This window comes from Coccinella septempunctata, chromosome X (assembly GCF_907165205.1).
Source record: "Coccinella septempunctata chromosome X, icCocSept1.1, whole genome shotgun sequence".
Classification (NCBI taxonomy): domain Eukaryota; kingdom Metazoa; phylum Arthropoda; class Insecta; order Coleoptera; family Coccinellidae; genus Coccinella; species Coccinella septempunctata.
This window is the reverse complement of record NC_058198.1, coordinates 2,720,120-2,739,978: the sequence shown is the minus strand read 5'-3', so window position 1 is coordinate 2,739,978 and position 19,859 is coordinate 2,720,120. Positions and strand designations below refer to the sequence as shown.

Below are 19,859 nucleotides of genomic sequence, written 5' to 3'. Positions count from 1 at the left end.
GGATTCATTTCTATTTGGCCGAGACAATGATCCGCCACTGAAGGAAAAATACTGGCAAAATTTGTTAAGATCAATGGCCAGCAGAGGGAATTCAGGACCATAGATGTATTTAGCGATTGTCGATGATTCTTAGCCGGATGTAAGTATGGCGGCAAGAGAGTGTTGACTAATTTTGGATATTCAAAACATTCAAAATCACGTTTATCGGGTGACACAACCTGCAAGTGGATAATATATCCAAAGTGAGGTCAAAATGTAGCTGAAATCTTCAACTAATACATAAATGAGCTATTAATCCTTATGAAAGAAAAATAAGTTGCATTCGACAGTATGGCGTCTAGTGAAGAATCTACTGGTGAAGATGAAAATAAAAGTCATTTAGACGAGAATGCTGCTTTTTCCACAAAGACCAATGTAGTAAATACAGGCCTGGACTCTGTTCTGAAGTCGCATGAACTCACTGATAACCAGAGTGCTCATGTTAATGGATTATTCAATGGAAAGAGTATGGTTCTCGAGTGTTGTTGTCATTTCTATAACTTATAAGTTTTTGGAATTTTAGGTCATTTCGTTAAGGAAATGCCTGATTCAGGTGTGAATAATAGTGAAGATTCAATTAAGATTGAAGGAAAGAATGAAATGGAGGATTACAAAGCTGGGTTGGATTTTGTTGTATCGGCTAAAGATTCTCTTGAGAAAGAGCATGTTGAAATGGAATGGGATACAGCTCCAAAACCTATGACAGATCTGCTGGAAAATGGGAGGACGTGTTTTCAACAAGATTTCACTAAAATTGAATTGAATTGCATTATTAAACAAGAATGTGATAAGGAAAACTTTAATGAGTGCGACTCGGTATGCTTGGAAAAAAATAACTTCAAAGTGAACGTTGATAACAACAGTGATTCAATTAGTGATTTGGTGAGTGTGAGTTCCACAACTCCTGATAATTTGAATTTGTCTTTAAAAAATGGCTGTGATGATTTCTGCAATAACGGTACTGTACGACAGATATCTGATTTGGATCTATCTAACAGTACAAGAGACCAAGGCCTTTGTGTTGACAAAGAAAAAAAAGAATCTTTATTTGTTGGTAATATAACTAAACCAAAGAAGAAAATTTGTTCTCAACTGATTGAGAAACTAGATTATAAATTATTGGAAGGGAAAAAAGGCATTGATCTCTTAACTGCAATAGAGGAGCAGACAAATGCAAATTTAAAAAAGCACGACTTGAGGGTATCCAGTTCCGAGTCAGGAACAAGTATTGAAATTGAACCAAGTCCAAGAAAAGCTAGAACAAGATCTGTAGATAGTATGGAAAAACCAAAACGAGGCCTTAAAAGAGCCTTATCTGCAGATAATAATGATAATCCTTCTAAATTACCCAAAATAGATTTCAGAAATTTACAAGCATGTAAAGAATCACTGAAACAAGAGAAAAGTAAGGAAGAGAAATATAAGCACAGTCACAATAGGCATGATGATAAAAAGAAGAGTCATTCTTCCAGCAGGAGGCATCATAGATCATCAGATAGAAAACCACGTTTGTTAACAGATGGAAACTACAGTTACCCTCCTAGCGATTCTTCATTGAAGTATCGAAAATATTATCATATAGAGACACACTCAAATGGTGGTGCCAAAATACTGAGAATGTATAATGATGAGATTAAACATCTCAATTCATCTGAAATGAAAAATTTAGCTTATGAATTTTTTAAACTTGCCTTCGAAGAGGATTCAAAGGGCCATGCTAAATTTGTTATTGCAATAGTGCATGGGTCTGCTAAGTATCTTCCAGATATTTTACAATATATGGCTGATCGTTATCCAAATTTGACAGTTCATAATGGTTTACTCAGTAAGAGTTCCGACATTGAAACAACAACACTTTCTGTCTACAACGAAAATGTTAAGAAAACTTATGATAAAGGTACTTATAGGTATGGACCTCTTCATCAGATTAGCATTGTTGGTACTGCTCATGAAGAAGTTGGCGGCTATTTTCCTGATATTTTAGAGAAATTGGAGGAAAACCCCTTTCTTCGTTTAGTAAGTAATTTTCACTTCATTATTGTTATATTTATTCTGTCAAAATTATTTTATTTCGTTAACTCCCTGAAATCTGAATTTTCTCTACCAGTATTACGAACTGAAAAGCATTTTCTTTAATATATATTATTCATATTTCTATCATTGTCTCTCTATTTCTATTTTCATTTTTAATGAATTCAATTTCAAGGTTATGCCATGGGGAAATCTTTCAAGTTGTAATAAAATGTTACCATCAGAATCCAATGATGGCCCAATAGTTTGGTGTCGGCCTGGTGAACAGCTTGTTCCTACAGTTGATACAAAAACCCCCGTGAAAAGAAAGAGGTATTTTAAAATTTATAGAGTATCTGCATAAATGATTGTAAGAAGGTTTATTTTAAAAAAGCATATTTTAGGACTGGCATAAATGAATTACGAAATCTACAGTATTTACCAAGAATGTCAGAAGCAAGGGAACATCTATTTGAAGATAGAACTAAAGCTCATGCAGATCATGTTGATGCTGGTTTAGACAGGAAAACAACTGCTGCAGTGGGGATTCTCAAAGCAATTCATGGTGGAAAAAACGAGGGATCAATAAATAGAATAACTAAGGATGTCATTGCTTTTTCTGCCAAGGATTTCGATATTCTATCAGAAAAATTGCAGCTAGATCTTCATGAACCTCCAATTTCACAGGTTTGTGATCCATATGAATAAATTTGTTTTGAAAAATATTTGGATAGTCTATACCATTATTTTTTCAGTGTGTTACATGGATAGAAGATGCCAAATTGAACCAGTTACGCAGAGAGAATATAGAATATGCTAGAATAAATTTATATGATAATGATATATATTTTTTACCCAGAAATATAATTCACCAATTTAGAACAGTGTCTGCTGTGACAAGTATAGGTATGTCCTGTGTGTCACTGATATTCATTCTTAAAATTTTGACTGCCACTATATTTACTGTATTTTCAGCTTGGCATGTGAGGCTTAAGCAATATTCACCTCACATTCACAAGGATCAAGTGGGAACATTTGAAAAATCAAGCCATGCCCATAAACACGAAAAATCAAAACATAAAAAGTCCTCTGAATCTGAGAAAATAAAGCAAAAGCTTGATTTCACTACTTGTATATCATCACAGAAAGATATTATCAAGGACAAAAATAAGGACAAAAGAGACAGAGACAAAGAGAAATCTAAAAACCGGCATGATAATTCTTCACACAAAACTAATAATAAAGATAAAAATCACAAATCATCACATTCTTCTAATAAGCATAAGGATCATGATAAATATAGGGATAAATCGAAGAGTCACCATCTTAAGCATAGATATGATAAACATACTAAGGAACAGGATAAAAAAGCAAAAACTCATTCAGCACATAGTAACAGTAATGGCAAACAAAATGAAGAATACAGGAAGTCTTCAGAAGGTTGTAAAATTCCTGAATCTCCCAAAAACCCTATTTCTCCTACAAAGCATGTTTTGAATCCATTGTCAAATTCAAACAAATTGAGTCCAGCAAAAGTAAGTTCCACCACCTTCAGTATTGAAAAAACCGATGGTTGTTCGGAAGATAAAAGTGACACTTCTGTGATACATACACCTGTAAAAAGGCAACAAATCGGCACTAATCTCGTTTCGCCTTTCAAATTCAAAACGGAAAAGAAGTTAAACAGAATAATCCAGCCTGGTTTGCCTCAATCGTCAGATGTCCTAGGGGATATTTTGAAACACATGAAGAAGTGTGATCCCCACATATAACAGTCGCTTTTTTGAACTGGATCCCCGTTCAGAATATCCCCAATCAAATCAAAAATTTTATATGTACATACTTAATTTATTTCCAAGATCGCAACTTGAAGCTTATTTTACATTTTTGAGATAATCAGTTTGGATATGTCGGGTGTTGAAAAAAGGAGGACGAACCCTTAACTTAGAAATATCCTTTAGCTTTCAGATCTTCATCTAAGATCCTATGCTAGATAAAAGCATTTTCAGGTAGAGTTACCTGCTATTGAATTTCGAACAAGTTACAATGACCTGACAATTTTTTTTCATTGCCTGTTATAGTTGTATGTAATGTAGCTTATTACACCAAAAATATTCTTATATACTCCTAGGAATCATGCCTTATATTGGAAATGTTTCTTGACCTCCACCACCAAATTGTGATATAGTCAATTTGATGAGTATTAATTTGATAAAGATTATTAACTGATGAAATTCCATTTGTACCAAATCTTCCTTGTGATTGGAACATTTCATGTTTATCAATAATTACTTCAATTTTGTGTGAGGTGGAGGGGAAAAAGGCCACCAATAGAACTACATACATAAAAAAATAACTTCTGAATATACAAATGCACCTATTCTTTACATTCTTAGGTAAAATCAAAAGTCTTTAATGTAACGATGATTTACTAACTGGTTGGAGTGAAATGTATCACATTTCGAATTGAAGATAGTTGCTGAAATTCAGGCATGTGTCAGTTGTCTTTTGTCTAGTAGTCCCTTTCTTTTGAATCAATGCATCATCACACTCCTTCAGTCATATTTATGATAATCCTATTTATTTATAGAGAATAGTTTTTCCTGCATCTCTATTCCGATCATTTCAGTGTTGGAACTAAGTTTTCCATTTGTTACTTATAAATTTCTTCAAATATGATTCAATTCAGAGTACCTTTCGGTACAATTCTGTTTCGACACCAATAGCTGAAAGTTATCCACTGATTTAGTGGTCCTGAGTGTAATTTTTGATTTTATATTTATGTATATAATATTTATTCCTTGGCTTTTCATAAAGAAATTTCTTATTACTTCAAATCACTATTTAATTCCCATTCTATAAAATACATCATAAATAGCAGATATTTTCAAGGCCTAATTGATGGTACAGCCAGACAACATCAAACATTTTAATGACTAGATAAAAGTATAAGACATTCTTTTGGGATCAACTTCATTGCGACTTTCTTTTGAATGGTTATTGTTTAATTTACACTTTGGTGATCGAAATGCTTTGGATTCAATCAATTTTTAACTCTTGAACATTCTTTGGCAGGTTTAGCTCAATAGAACAGCTTTACCTGGATCGAATTTGATTTTTTTTTCAACAGATTCCTCTATTCATCAGTTGCTTTGAATGTGATTTCTAATGTTTTTCATTTTTTCTTTTCCAGGTTATAAATAATTGATATGAATAGCTTGAACTTTCATAAAGATGTGGCTACAATAATTTCAAGCTTTTTTATTTATCTTTTTACTATTGAAAAATTTAAATGTTTTTTGTATATGTATGTTATATATTTTGATATATTTTGTTTTTTTTTTTAAACTGGATTAATAAGAAGTTCTTTTTGACATTTACCAGTGTGATAACATTCTACTATATTTTTATCACTACCATTATCATACCCAGTGAGTATTAGGAAATTTTTTTGTATTCCTAAGATCACCACTATTTTTTTGTATATATGTGAAATTCATTTAAATTACACAATTCCGGTTGAAATTCGTGATTATTCTGATTGACTTTATAAAATTCGTAAACGCCATATAGATTCTTGGTTGATTGAAAATTGTAAATATTGTATATAATGAAGTGTAAAAATTTTGAATACATAATAATTTGGAATATCTCTAAACAACTAAAATACACCTAGGTTCAATGGCTCCTTCTAAATAATTCATCAATTTAAATGTGAAATGAAATTGTTATTTTTTTAATATTTGTAGAGATATTAAAATGAAAAGTGATATTTGTAATGAATTAGTATTTCATGAACTCTGACGTCACAAAACTAAAGGTGCTATTTGTGGGTCAAATGTGAGTTTCCATTTTATAAGATTCCATTACTTGAATATGTTCATTAGGATTCTGTGAAGTTGTTTCGAGAGAAAAATATAGTATTATTTCACAGTTTCATCATTGTTTACAATAAACCCAGTCATCCTTGTATAAAAAAATACTATTTAGTGCGCATAACCTTCATATTACCGCGAAAACGCTCGATTTGCCGAGATATTTATGAATTTAGACGTAAAGCTTGAAACTCCCATGAATGTTTACTTCGCAGCTATGAGCTTGTCAAAGAATTTGTGGAGAAACTTCGGTTTCATTACGCCATTAGGGTTATAAAACTTATACAAGACAAACTATGGAGGGTAGAGAGACTCTCTACTCTCCATAAGACAAACCATGTCTCTGCCTCTAGTTCTAAAAGACAGTTTTGTCTCGTGGACCTATGCAGAGTGCAAATATACTGAATTTAGCTCCTAAGATCCGTATGCATCACTTCACACCCATTGAGGACATGTAGATGATGCGACACTCTTGGTCGGTTTATGCAGCATTACTTAAGACATAAGAAAGGAACCATCTGATAGGCAGATGGAGCTCATATGATCGTCGTCTTCCCATTAGATTGGTCCCTTTCCTAAGTATTAGTACCGCTGCATGAATCGACCCGCTGTGCAACCAAAGATCTAAAGATTATACATGAAAAGTTGCGTAATTTGAAATAAAAATGATCTATTTTGATATCGTTTGGCGAAAAGTTACCTAGGGTCTTAGGCAACAGTTGGTTTTCTGAATAACGCACCATTGTGGCTGCAGATACCATGGCTTCAGTTCAGATAGCTTGACCTCCTAAAAATGCGAAATTTATTCACTTCTCTGCAAGCTATGGATAGTGGCGCTTTACCTATCCTCATTATGGTCCTTATCAAAGATTATATCTTTGGTCCTAATATGATATGGGGGGTATCCTCTACAGCAAGGATTATAGAGATGTTAGGTAACAGACTCTATACTCTTTAATCCATTTATGGGGGTATATTAGTATTCTGTTGGGGGTACCCTCTATGGAGGTAGGAAACCTCCATGGTACCCTCCATATATGTAAATATATATTGTTCACAAAATAAGCGTCAGCGCCATCTATGTCTCCGTTTGCAGGAAATATGCTATTTTTATAGTCGACACGCAGATGTCGCACAGTTTTCCTCGGCCGGGTCGTTATCATTGGTATCTTACTTATCAACTGAGACACAATTTTGCATTATAACGTTTTGCCGCTTTGATTTTATTTATTGGCGTAGCAGTAGAAACATTTTCTATCAAGGCTTGTTTTTGAATAGGTAAATAATAATCGGTAGCCGAAGTGAACTTTTAGACATGTGAAAAAGTCATTCGGAATGTTCTGGAAATTTCAACCGTATGAAATTCAAATTTGATTTATTTTGGCAATGTATCTGTGCAATGTGATAACATAATGGCGGGTAAGGCGTTAGTGTGGAAATATGTGGCTAATCCTACGGGCCCCCAGCCAAGACCAAGGCATGGACATCGTGCTGTTGCTATTAAAGACTTGATGGTAGTTTTCGGGGGTGGAAATGAAGGAATCGTAGACGAGTTGCATGTTTACAATACAGGTATGCCTTTCTCCATGTAAGACATTTTTTGAAGTATATGTCTTATGAATGAAATTCTGATACTTACACTTTTCCATTAATTTTCTGTTTACAAATTGAAAATTGACTTTATCATTATGTTTATGTATTCATCAAATGTCATTTCTCCAGTTTCCCTAAATATTATAGTAATGGCGTCTTTAATGTTATAATTTTTGACAATTTTCTAGATTCTTCAAGAATACCTGCTATATATGCAAATATTTTCAGAATTCAAAAAACTGGAGATTTCAGTTTGCCAGAAAAATGTTGAGGCTTTTTGTATTTTTTATCTTTCATATCATTTTTGTGTTAAAAATGCAAAAATGTATGAAATGAATATTTGTTTCTGGAAAAGTAGTATTCACTACCCAGCAGTCTTCAAATTGCTACAACTATCAAAATTTTATAGCTACAAACCAATGGTTTGTCCCTGTTATCAAAGGGGATGTACCCCCAGGATGTGCTGCTTATGGATTTGTTGTAGAGGGGACCAGACTACTTGTATTTGGTGGAATGGTGGAGTACGGAAAATATAGCAATGAATTATATGAACTCCAGGTAAAAAATTATCAGCCATTGAATTGAGGCTGTCCATTTTGTCAACCTGTACCGTTTAGGCATTGCACTAACATAATTCATCATGACGTTGTATGTCAGAAAACAATGTTGTCCATTTACATTCAGATATTGCTTTCTTTTTGTCCAAGCCATTAAGTTTTTAGTACAACAGATGTAATTTTTCATCTGAAAATGATCCTTGCAGGCTTCAAAGTGGGAGTGGAAGCAGCTGAAGCCAAAAAAACCTAAATCCGGACCTTCACCATGTCCAAGGTTGGGTCATAGCTTCACCATTGTAGATTCGAAAGTATATTTGTTTGGTGGGCTGGCCAACGAAAGCATAGACCCCAAAAATAACGTGCCACGCTATCTAAATGACCTTTATACCTTAGACATTCACACAACACCTGTGCAGTGGGATATTCCCATGACAAATGGTCCTTGTCCACCACCTAGGGAATCTCACACAGGTAAGGTGTTGAATTTAACATATATGTATTGTTGTTATTTGAAACCTAGTAATTTTGCTACATATTATATCTATATTTTACAAATATCAAGTATTTGACCTACTTCAGCATACTGTGTATTCATTTGTTTTCTTCCTGAACACCTGAACTGATTGTTGTTTATGAACATTTTAAGAATATGTTGATGCACACAATACTGCTTCGAGCCTATAACAGTGATACATGCATTACACTGTCTTTCCAAGCTCTTAAGAAGAAAGTAAAGATTAGTTGTAAAATCACATCAGATCAGTGCTATCATCAAGTTTCCACCGATTGAAATGAAAAAAAAAATTGTATTGCTAGAGGTGCATTGTAGATTGATATTGAATGATATGGTTATTTCAAGAATTACACTCAGGAACTCTTTCTTATATAGTTTAAATCATAAGGTCATTCAAAAACTCCAATTCAACACAAAATCATGCTGTGCTCATGTGTGCCCTCAATGTGAATTATTTTTAGGTGTTGCATATTCTGACAAAAGCAAGGGTAAATCCTTCCTGGTTATATATGGAGGAATGAGTGGATGTAGGTTAGGGGATTTATGGTTTTTAGATATTGATAACATGACATGGTCTAGGCCACAAGTGAATGGTGTGGCCCCTCTTCCTAGGTCTCTCCACACGGCCACTCTCATTGGACACCGAATGTTTATATTTGGTGGTTGGGTTCCTGCAGAAGATTCTAAAACAGCTAATGAGACTAAATGGGAATGTACATCCACAATGGCCTGCCTGAATTTGGGTAAGATTTTTTATGAGAATGTCCATTCCTAGTGGATCAAACTCCTTCTTGGAGCTATAAATTTTTTCAACTTTTACTTCAAATACTGTTTAGAACTTATATGCTTAGTTTTAGAGTATTATTTTTTCTAGAAACAATGAATTGGGATGACATCAACTTGAAACAAGATAGTGAAGAAAACATGCCATGTGCACGTGCTGGACACTGTGCTGTTGGCATTAGCACTAGGCTTTATATTTGGTCAGGTCGTGATGGATACCGTAAAACATGGAAAAATCAAGTGTGTTGTAAGGACCTTTGGTATTTAGAGGTTGATAAGCCAGCAGCACCAAACAGGGTGTCTCTTGTAAAGGCAGCCACACATTCATTAGAGGTTAATTGGATGGCTATGCCCTCTGGTCAAACCTATATACTCCAGGTGAATATACCACAGTATTTGTGAACAAATTTGAATATTATGGGATGATCTGAGTTAGTAATGAAATCTTTTCTGTTATTGTTTATAGATTCAGAAGTATGAACTTCCTTCAACAGGAGTCACTAAGCTCCCTGTTCCAACACAGACCAATGCCCCTCCCCCGCTTCTCATATCACCGAAACAAGGACAGTCGCCGGGACATCATATTATAAATAGTCCGACCGGATCTGCTACACTTAAATCTCAGCAGCATGCCGTTCCCAAAATCATTGCCCCAGTTATCAAACGTGAGTAAAAACATTGTGTAGTTGTACAACTCTTCATTTAACATTTGGATATTTCCAGCGACCCAAAATATCCGTATTCAAACGCCGGTCAACGCAGCAACTGTTAGACAGGCGCCTCCTGCACAGGTAATTTGTCTTGCATTTTATTTTGTTGGTTTTATAGATTTTTGACTTTTCTAAAAACTGTTATGAACTATGTCTTGGTGTCATTTTATAGGGTAGTCCCAAACAAGTACTAATACAAAAGGGACCCAATGTTATTCAGAAGAGTAGTGTTCCACAACAAGTAGTGACCTTGGTGAAAACCAGCACTGGTATGACTTTGGCCACCTTGCCCAAAAATACAAACTTGGTACAATCCAAGATATCAGGTGTATTACCCCAGCAATCGAAGAACACAGTTGTCAAAATAGTACCTGCTAACACTAGCAACAAACAGATGCTGACCACTGTCAAAACAATTCCTTCGAACATGATTCAGATGAATAAGGCTACAGGGAAACTTGTTCTTTCAAAGACTGCCACTGGTCAAATACCGACACTGAATAATCAACAAGTATTGGTTGTCAGTTCTGGAACAGGTATGCAATTTTTTTTTATGATGTTTATTAGGTGCCATTCAAATCTTTTATTGTGTAACTGTTGAATTCATTATTTTTCCCAGTGTCATATTAATCTCCTTTCTGTCCTCTCATTTTCCATTTCCTTATTTGCAGAGTACCATGTTTTACCCAATCCCATTTGTTTCCCCCATTTCTGAGTTCCTGAAGACTAGAAATGGTGCAGTTCACAGGCAGAGGTGAAATGAAGGAAAAGAGAACAATTTATAAATAATTTTGCAAAATAATTTGTGTAGTAGTCTTTGGAAATAAATCATTTAATTTCTAATGTTGATAATCTATGTACATGCAGTTTGATTTTTCTCTTTGTTTATTTATAATGACGCTGAAATTTAGGCGACAAAGTTTTAGAATTACTAGACATTTCAGTCTAGATGACAAGTACGCAACTTGTTTCATTGAAAATGTATTTTTATTTTCTCCAATCACTGAAGTATTTTCAATTGAATGTCACAAAAGTAGATCATCATGGTAGAACTTTGTAGTACTTTGTGATGGAGCTTCCTCCCCCATAATATCTTCACCTCGCTATATTGATTGAATTTCCTAAACACCTCGCATTTCAATTGTATTCCTAATTTCCTGTCATTGGGGAAATTTTTTTGGGTGTAATACATTCCATAATTTTTGCAGGACTCCGTACTATACAGACTCTAACTAATGCACAAACAGTTAACGTACCTTTAAAAACAACAACATTAAATGTTCTGCCATCCACCACAACTAGCATAACGGGGTTACAGAACGTGAAATTGACTAAGCCTATCACCATACAGATGCCAGTAGGGGCCCAGAAAAATATAACCTTAGCCAAAGTGAGTCATAGTTTTCGGTATATTGAATCGAACAAATCGATGAACAATCTCGTTATTTCAGAAACAAGTTATGATTGGGGGAAAACCGGTAACCGTACAAATGGCTAGTGGAAATAAAACGTTGACGTTGGTTCAGCAGCCTCAGGGTGTGGGTAAAATAGTTAGATTGCCGGCAGCTTCCCTTTCAACAAACCATGTGGAACAGCCTAAACTGATGGTTGTTTCAAGACCAAAACAACCTTCAGCAACTATTGGTAATGCGATAATTTGCGTTTGTTACGGCAATTTCTGATTTTCGGTGATCCACAGCTTCAACTTCCTTTGATGGTCCGGCCACTACCGATGCTGCACTGGCCGCTCTGGCAGCAGAAGCAGGTCTTATCGATCCAGAGCCTGAAAAGGAGGAGGTTCCCCAGAGCAACGAGGAACTCCTCAAAGCCGCTGAAATGATAACTCCTGCCGACGATCCACCAGTGGAAACGCCACTTCCTACAGAAGCCGTAACTCCAATGGAAACTGCCAGTGGACTTGCGGGAGGTTGTTCAAGTTACTCAGATCTTGTAGGATTGAAAGGAGGATCACCTATACTGTCGAACACAGATCTTGAAATTACGATCATTCCAAGACCTGTCTGGTCACTGGGTTTACGCGGTGGCAACAAAGACAATAACGGGGAACCAGATGTTCAACCTGCCACTTTGACACCTGAAGAAAGTATCAGCTCGGATGATGGAACAGTTAAGAGCGAACCTGAGGTTCCCGATGAAAAAATGGAGGCTTCCGAGTTGGAGCCTTTGAAAGCTGAATCATTCAATGATAGCTTTGTAAAGAATCAACCTGTAGATATTAAGAGTGGATTGGGTATGTCTTCATATTTTAAAACGAATATTTCGCTCTTATTAGATCTTTTTTTTTCAGAATCTGAGCATGGATATGACTCGTTCGCGAAAAATCAACAAATTCCAGTACTTATGGCTGATGAAATCAAGAAAGAGGACTCGGACGATGCTCTGTCGGCATTGGCGTCGGCTGCTTTGGATCATCAGAAGGAACTCATGGACAGTGAAAATATGACAGAACCATCAGTTAAGGAAGAAGAAAAGGTGAGATAACAAACCGAATATGTTTTGATACAGTTTTCTCAGTGATTCATTCCTCAATAATTGGTTCTAATTAAACACTAATCAATTCTGCAGCCTCAGATTGCTGCAAACTCTCCCACCGAACCAGCTGATAAAGAGCAGTGGTTCACGGTTGGTTTCATCAAAGGAAATTCCTGTGATGTACAAAGCTATTACTTATTCAACGAGGATACATCCAAAATGACTGTAGAAAATTTACCTGATCTAACGCAATATCAGAAATTCACCCTAGAGCCAGGCACCGCCTACAAATTCAGAGTTGCCGCTATAAACGGAGTAGGTAGAGGAGATTGGAGTGAGGTAGGTCATATCTGCAAGGCCCTTGAAACACATGGTCTGATCTCAGTGTAGGAAAATACTGTCAAATGACGAGCTTTCCAAAAAGATTTGCACTGGCAAGAAGGCTATGGAATTTTGACAAAAAGTCATCTGTTGAAATTTCATAATCTACTTGACAACGAATTTATTTGAACGCTCGCTATGTCAGTGAGTCAACGATATAAGCTACTTTATTTCTGTAATAATGAATACCTGGATTAATTGCATAATTTTCAGATTTCCGCTTTTAAAACTTGCCTCCCTGGTTTTCCCGGTGCGCCTAACGCAATTAAAATCGCCAAAGCTGCAGATGGAGCACATTTATCTTGGGAACCGCCAAATGCAAATCAAGGAGACATTTTGGAGTATTCTGTGTATTTAGCTGTGAAAGGAAAAGTACGTAAATGTCCTTCACTGACTGTGATAACTGATGAATTCTCTTTTTTTTTTTTAGGAAAAATCGAATCCATTATCTCAACTTGCATTCGTCCGAGTTTACTGCGGCCCAAGTAACTCTTGTGTTGTTCCAAATTCATCTCTGGCTGCTGCGCACTTAGACACAACAACGAAAGCGGCTATTATATTCCGTATTGCCGCCAAAAACGATAAAGGTTATGGGCCTGCTACACAAGTGAGGTGGTTGCAAGGTAAGCTTGACTGAACAACATAATACATACATATTTTAACCTCACCGTTAAACATACCTTTTTTTTTAGATACTCAGGCGAACAAGCAAGCGGTAAAAAGAACTGCTGACGTGACTAATCAACAGTCCCCGAAAAAGCAGAAGTTTGATAAGGACGAAATGTAAATGGAGTACAAAAACGCGGTTGGTCATGTTCGAAATAGTTATATCTGTGAATGAACTATGGATGGAGGTGCTCTGTTGGATCTCTTGTTTCTAACATATTGAAATCTATTTTGAATTCGTTAAGTAATGGGATAAACCCATAGAAGTGGTTGCATAGGCGAGAGTTGAGGCATTTTCAATGTATTGTGAAACATGAACGATCTTGAAAGTACATAGATTTTAATTGACGAATTGGAATCTAAAATGTGTTAGTGAAATAAAACATTTTATTTTTGAACTTGAAGATTTTTATCAGTTTATCTGAGTGGGATTCTATATTGTAAAGAATTAACAGTAGAACTACTCAAATACAGTGTGAGTATGCCTTCAAATATCCCTTGTATTACTTATAGCTAATGAGTGTTAGGTGCTTTTGTAAACACATATCAAAAGTGTTTAGTTGGCTATCTTTCTATTCTGAACCTCTGGTTCCAACTGGATGTACCATTATTTCAATTTTATATTGGCAATAATTTATTTGATGTTGTTCTGACAGTTATTCGTATAATACTGGAATTCAGCAATCCAATCAGATATATTGTATATTTGTTGATTTTATTCTTGATATTGATAAGTCCAGTCTTTGGTTTAACAATTTTCTTTTTTTTTTATTCACATTTGAAATTCCTATTACAACACTGAAATCAATGTGGAACTGAGATGTTTTTGATGCTGCTTTCTGGTCCTAGCAGAAATTTTTAGGGAGAGGAACTTTATTTAATCGGCATGGACCATTAGGAATGAATCCTCTACTAAACACTTTCGATATCCGCATCGAAATTCAATATTCTCTAGAAGAAGAAATTATTTCAGTGATAGTGAAGTGTTCTCACAGAAATTTCAATTCAGAACATTTTCTTATGAAGACGTAATTTATTATTCAAAATAACTTTTTATATGATATCTTTAGTTGTTAAAAAATACGGACCTTAAGCTGAGAATTTTGTTATCAACTTAATTGAAGAATATATAGTGTAAATATTCATATTCACTTAACTGAAGTTGTTTTAGTTCAATATTCATCGCAATTTTTTTTAAATATAACATTCAATGTTCTGCATATATATTTATAAATATATGTGTGTATGTATATATTTGATTGAATAATTGATGTCACCTGTAAACTTTTTTCTTTTGAAAATTAATGAATACATATATATTTGATGTTTTTAATATATATACATTCATAGATATGTATGTGTATATACACACATATAAAAATGAAGTAGATCCCATTATTACAATGTGTTTTTTTTGTGTTCTTCTTTCCCTTAAAAAATTCCGGATAATGTTTATGCTTGGTTATTTAGTATTGTGTTTCGAATTTAATTATCACGTTTTAAATGTAGCTTGAATTTTTTTTATTCTCTGAAAGTTGGGATGAATAATAAACCTACAAAATTGATTTTAGTTTTTTGCGATATAGTGTTTATTCCACTTCTCACTAACTTGGAAATGTATGTATCAAATTATTTTAAATATACTCTCATCTTGACATGTTGAATTTGAAGGAGTAAAATTTGTTTCCTGTGTATATCTATGGGACACATTTCAAACAATAAATATCTCGCTGGGGGGTTTGTGTGAATTTTTTAGTACCGATTCTTTGCGTGAATTCTTAGCCAACGCGAATTTAAACATTAACGTGTTTTTAATGCTGGAAATTGACTTGGTATATGCGCATATCAATGAAATAATTTAAAAAAATGGGAATTGGGATATCGATTTCAATTTATTTTGAATTTTTGTCTTGTGCAATTGAGGTTTTGATTGGAAAATATTCTTTACAAGTATCACCTGATATTGATGTCTTTGTTTTATTGAACATTGGTGGCAGATAGTTAATGAGAATTCAGAATTGAGCTAGAAACTGAATCACATAATTTTCCCTGGCAGGATGGAATAACTTCCACACGTATTTCACTATCATGGGCCTAGCTGAAGGTTAAATTTACCTTCGTCTGATGATGCTGTTAATAGCAAAATACGTGTGGTAGTTATACCATCCCTCCAGTGAAAATTATGTGATTCAATATTTGGTTTTCTACAGTCGATCTAAAGGAAAACACTGATTTCCTGTTATTATACTTTTAAGAGAAACTAAATGGTCGTTCAGACTTTAAATTGTTGTACGAAGTCAAATCGACAAACCATCTTATAAAGACTAGTCTCTACTCTTTATACAATGGAAAAACTAGACATTCTTGTAGAATGGATCCTTCATCCCATACTACGGTGGTAGGTTGTATTACGACGTGTTCTTATAGATGGCGCTGGAATATCAACTCAGTACCAATCTTGCTTATACATACGGTATATTTACATACAAGGTGAACCCGGGAATGTCGATAAATTTTTCTAGTAGTAGTATTGACTGAAATGGGTATATGTATGTATGTATACATTATTATATGTAATGAAGCGATGTGGGACATAGCACAAAATAATGATAATGTAACTGGGGAGAATCTTCAAAGCAGGGGTTCTGAATTTTTGTAGATTCTCTTAATCAGAAACATCCACCTTCATAAAATTTTTCAGGAACCTTTGACTCTCAATGAGGGGTATATATTTATTTTTTCTTCCACTAGTGTATGAATATATATGGAATTTTCGAGCGCATCCGCCATATATTATTTCGTTAAGGATATATTCAATAATATATTTGTGTGATTTTCTTTTGGAAGATTTAATAATACTAATTCAGCCAGGAAAAATTATGCTCTTGAAAGATCAACACAAAATGATGTCTATTATTCAATATAATCGATTACTCTGAATAAAATTACATGTGCTATGAAACACATAGGTAGAAAAGTTACTCAAATTGGCGTAGCCAGGATGTTTTTTTAGGAGGACTGGAAAGATCAGTGTAATTTTATTCTTGCTTGCTTGAAAATGATGTTGATTTCAGGATCTGCGGTTTAGGGACACCAAGAATTCTGGGGGAGCCAGTACCCATCCTGGTCCCCTCCTATCTACGCCCATGGTTATTTAATATAACATTTATCTTTGAGAAAATCTTGAAATTATGTGAAGGTGTTGGGTAAATGTGACAAATATTTCTTTATCTACGTATACACAAAATATATTTTCTAGAAATGGTCGAGTGGAAATATACTCGAAAGAGAAAATATTTTTTCATCAACCTCTTCAAGTTAGTCATATTTTCCTTTCGAGAGGAGTGAGGAAAGCTATACATATAGCGAAGATAATATCACTCTTCATAATATTTCCAGTAAATTAATCAAATTTAATATAATTTTTTTTTTCACTAATCAGAAAATGCTCAAATAAGTTTTTTTTTATAGTTTTCCATTACAGAAAACTCGCCGATTTGTTTTTCTACTCGATCGGTTTTTAATATGGATGTGAAATATTGATATAATAGTATTTTTCATCGAAACATTCTAGTTGGGTCTTTTCAAATATGTTAAGAGGTAGCGACTGAACATTTTTTCATTTTATTCGAAGTTGATTACTATTTGCTTTGTGATGCATTCTTTTTTGAATGCAGGTTGTTTTTTCCACAAACAATTTCATAGAAAAATTGACAAGAAATCATAATTTTCTCTATACTTGAGTAATTTTTTTGAAATGATGACAATATTTGTCAAGATGACAATTTGTCACATTTTGACTTGAACTGTAAGCGCTCTTAAAACTTTCACTTTTTTTGCTTATATTCTTTGAATCTACGTACTTTTTCTTCTAAAAATGGCTTCCTCAACTTTGCCCAGTAGTTCAGTAGCACTGGTGAAGAGAATATTGGAGGAATGGAGGTGAGTTTCGATAAATTTTTCAGGAATTCTACTAACTCATTTTTTTTTTCAGATTTTCTACTCCAATTGAACGTCTTTCTCTCGTGTTTTACTTCCGATGCTTCTACGACTTCATTGCAAAGGATTCTTGTCTCAAATCTCAACTAATAATCGATGCCAAGGATTATTTGGCTGGAAATATAAACCAAAACAGGGCCATGTGCAATTTTTGCCAAGCTGTTTTGTGGAATTATCAGAAACTGAATATTGACAGGCCTATAATGTATATTGCTATTAGAGGAACATCAGAAGCTGAGCATGAAATTTTATTCCAACTGAGGTATGCAGAATATGAGTATTTATTCCGAAAACTAAAAAAAAAATTGTGTTAATTTGAATTTTGCCTGTTTGCCTGAATATATTTCAATTACCTTCGATATGGACTATATCACATATGTTTTACATCCTATTACAGATCGATGCTACCTCAAGAATGCTTGAAAGTTTTGCGGCAGTTTCCAAACTACCGCCAATTAGCGAAAAGGAACCCAGTTCTGCGCTCATTGCTCATGAGGCATGCCTTCTATTCAACATCTGAGAGTGACGGCGATTTGCATCAATTTTCTGTTGAACTATATGAAGAATTTAAGGCTCACGACATGTGGGTAAATCCCAACCTACTTTTCGAACATCTTAGGTAACCCATTTCTGCTATTAAAATGAAGCAATTTTTTTCGAGTGCAGTATTATTAATTTTTTTACAGTTCTTTGAAAACCGAAGATCTTTTATTGGATATTGCTTGTAACGAATATCATTTGAGCCTTGTCGCCACCTGCAAATTGACGGTTTTTCGATTGATGACTTGTTTTTCCGAAATGTTCCCAAGTTTCAACGCATTGAACAACATTCTCAGCTTACAGCTTTGGGAAGATAAATGTGACAAATATTTGGAGAGAATTTTTTACAGCAGGAATGCCGAATTTTGAATTCCGGCTGCTATTCTAAATTATTGTGATTTTATCCGTCCATTGTGATGATTTTGTGATATTTTATATTTTTACAATAAATTCTCAGTGACATAGCATGATTGTTTTATGTACTCGTATGTCTCTAGTAGTTTTGAATTTTTCTCTTCCGTATTTTCGAGTTTTTATTGTTGCTTTTTGATAGCACCTCACTCCAAATTGATCAAATTGGGGTAGGTAACTCTAAATTTAGTGTTAGTTACCCAATTAACTCGGTCAATTTGTAGTAAGGTAGGATATTATTATATTTTCCCCAAAATAATTTCATAATTCACGAATTTTTCTCATATGGCATGAAAAAAATCAGTTTATTTTAAAATCGTAAATGCATCCGCTTTCATATCGGCTCGACCATATATGATATCTCATTATCTCTAGCAGTTATCAGTGGTTTTTCAAAATTTTCAACTTTCAAGAGTGAAAATTGAAAATTGCACATATTGTTATAGCTGTTTCTTCGTGTTTGATTCCGAATTTTTTGAATTAGTGAACTCAAAATGAAAAAAAGATTATTCAGGCGCCATTAAGGCTATTTTCTCGACAACTGCTCGAAATAACTTCAATTTTTTTCCCTTTAAACCTGTGGGTATTTGTGGTGGAAAAACAGTCGCTCGTAAAGTCCTAGTCTGTAGTTCGAAAGTCGCTCGTGTCAAAATTTATTTTATTTCAATTTTATAGACTGGAAGTTGGAATATTTCGAAGTCCTTCAAAATAATCAACCCAATTTTTCACTTTAGAATCTCGAAAGCACCTGCAGGTGCATGAGTAGTAAAAAATTATTGTACTTAGTTTTTGCGAACTTTTTTAACATCGCATCCTTGTGTTCTGACGACATATGGGCAATGCTGACCAGAAGCGGAACGTTATTTGGGAAGTTTCGGACATTTCAACGAATTAAACACATCCAGTTTCCGTTTTCACCGAAGGTGTTGTGCGACAACTCCAGTCCGAGAAGAGGCCCTCTCAGAAATTCTGCATGCGCCTTGTGGCCCACAAGACTCGATTTCGGTTAGTTCAGTGCAGTCAGAGTGCGGGTGGTTTGCGTTCTTGCTGCAAGCGACGATGATCATGTGGACTGATGGACGAAATCTTAGATGATTTGCATACTATTAGTCGGCATGTCTCATCAAGATCAGAACAACCTCATAGCGGTGCGTTACACTTATTTTACTCCTAATATTTTTTGAATAAATAAAATTTTCATTATTTTTTCTTGCAACAAAAGGTTTATATCACGTCTTGAAACTACTGAAAATGTGTTAATTTTCTTCAATTCATCCTCAGAAAAATA

General features: G+C 34.5%; 5 protein-coding genes across 8 annotated transcripts in view; all 5 read left to right on the top strand.

The window, feature by feature from the left end:
- LOC123322145 (myosin light chain kinase, smooth muscle) overlaps positions 1-19,859 on the top strand; it is a 235,247-nt gene that overhangs the window by 43,365 nt on the left and 172,023 nt on the right. The gene's annotated exons all lie outside the window — the stretch shown is intronic.
- On the top strand, positions 118-5,986 carry LOC123322137. The gene is made up of 6 exons (XM_044909985.1): positions 118-505; positions 563-2,055; positions 2,246-2,382; positions 2,454-2,736; positions 2,805-2,955; positions 3,025-5,986. Exons 1-6 carry the CDS (start codon positions 331-333, stop codon positions 3,819-3,821), a joined length of 3,036 nt encoding a protein of 1,011 aa, XP_044765920.1. The 5' UTR covers positions 118-330; the 3' UTR covers positions 3,822-5,986.
- Positions 7,111-14,019, top strand: LOC123322136 (host cell factor 2). Its single transcript, XM_044909984.1, has 16 exons — positions 7,111-7,496; positions 7,927-8,075; positions 8,281-8,545; positions 9,050-9,331; positions 9,463-9,749; positions 9,838-10,036; positions 10,095-10,162; positions 10,254-10,617; positions 11,290-11,471; positions 11,533-11,725; positions 11,781-12,332; positions 12,390-12,574; positions 12,668-12,913; positions 13,169-13,327; positions 13,386-13,578; positions 13,648-14,019. Exons 1-16 carry the CDS (start codon positions 7,337-7,339, stop codon positions 13,740-13,742), a joined length of 3,579 nt encoding a protein of 1,192 aa, XP_044765919.1. The 5' UTR covers positions 7,111-7,336; the 3' UTR covers positions 13,743-14,019.
- On the top strand, positions 17,434-18,529 carry LOC123321674. Its single transcript, XM_044909401.1, has 4 exons — positions 17,434-17,563; positions 17,616-17,882; positions 18,018-18,239; positions 18,307-18,529. The coding sequence occupies exons 1-4, from the start codon at positions 17,499-17,501 to the stop codon at positions 18,527-18,529; spliced, it is 777 nt and encodes a 258-aa protein (XP_044765336.1). The 5' UTR covers positions 17,434-17,498.
- LOC123322147 overlaps positions 19,488-19,859 on the top strand; it is a 36,894-nt gene continuing 36,522 nt past the window's right edge. For both annotated transcript variants that reach the window (XM_044910000.1, XM_044910001.1), the window contains exon 1: positions 19,488-19,719. In XM_044910000.1, coding sequence (XP_044765935.1) covers positions 19,663-19,719 — 57 coding nt within the window. In that variant the 5' untranslated portion in view covers positions 19,488-19,662. The remainder of the gene's footprint in view (positions 19,720-19,859) is intronic.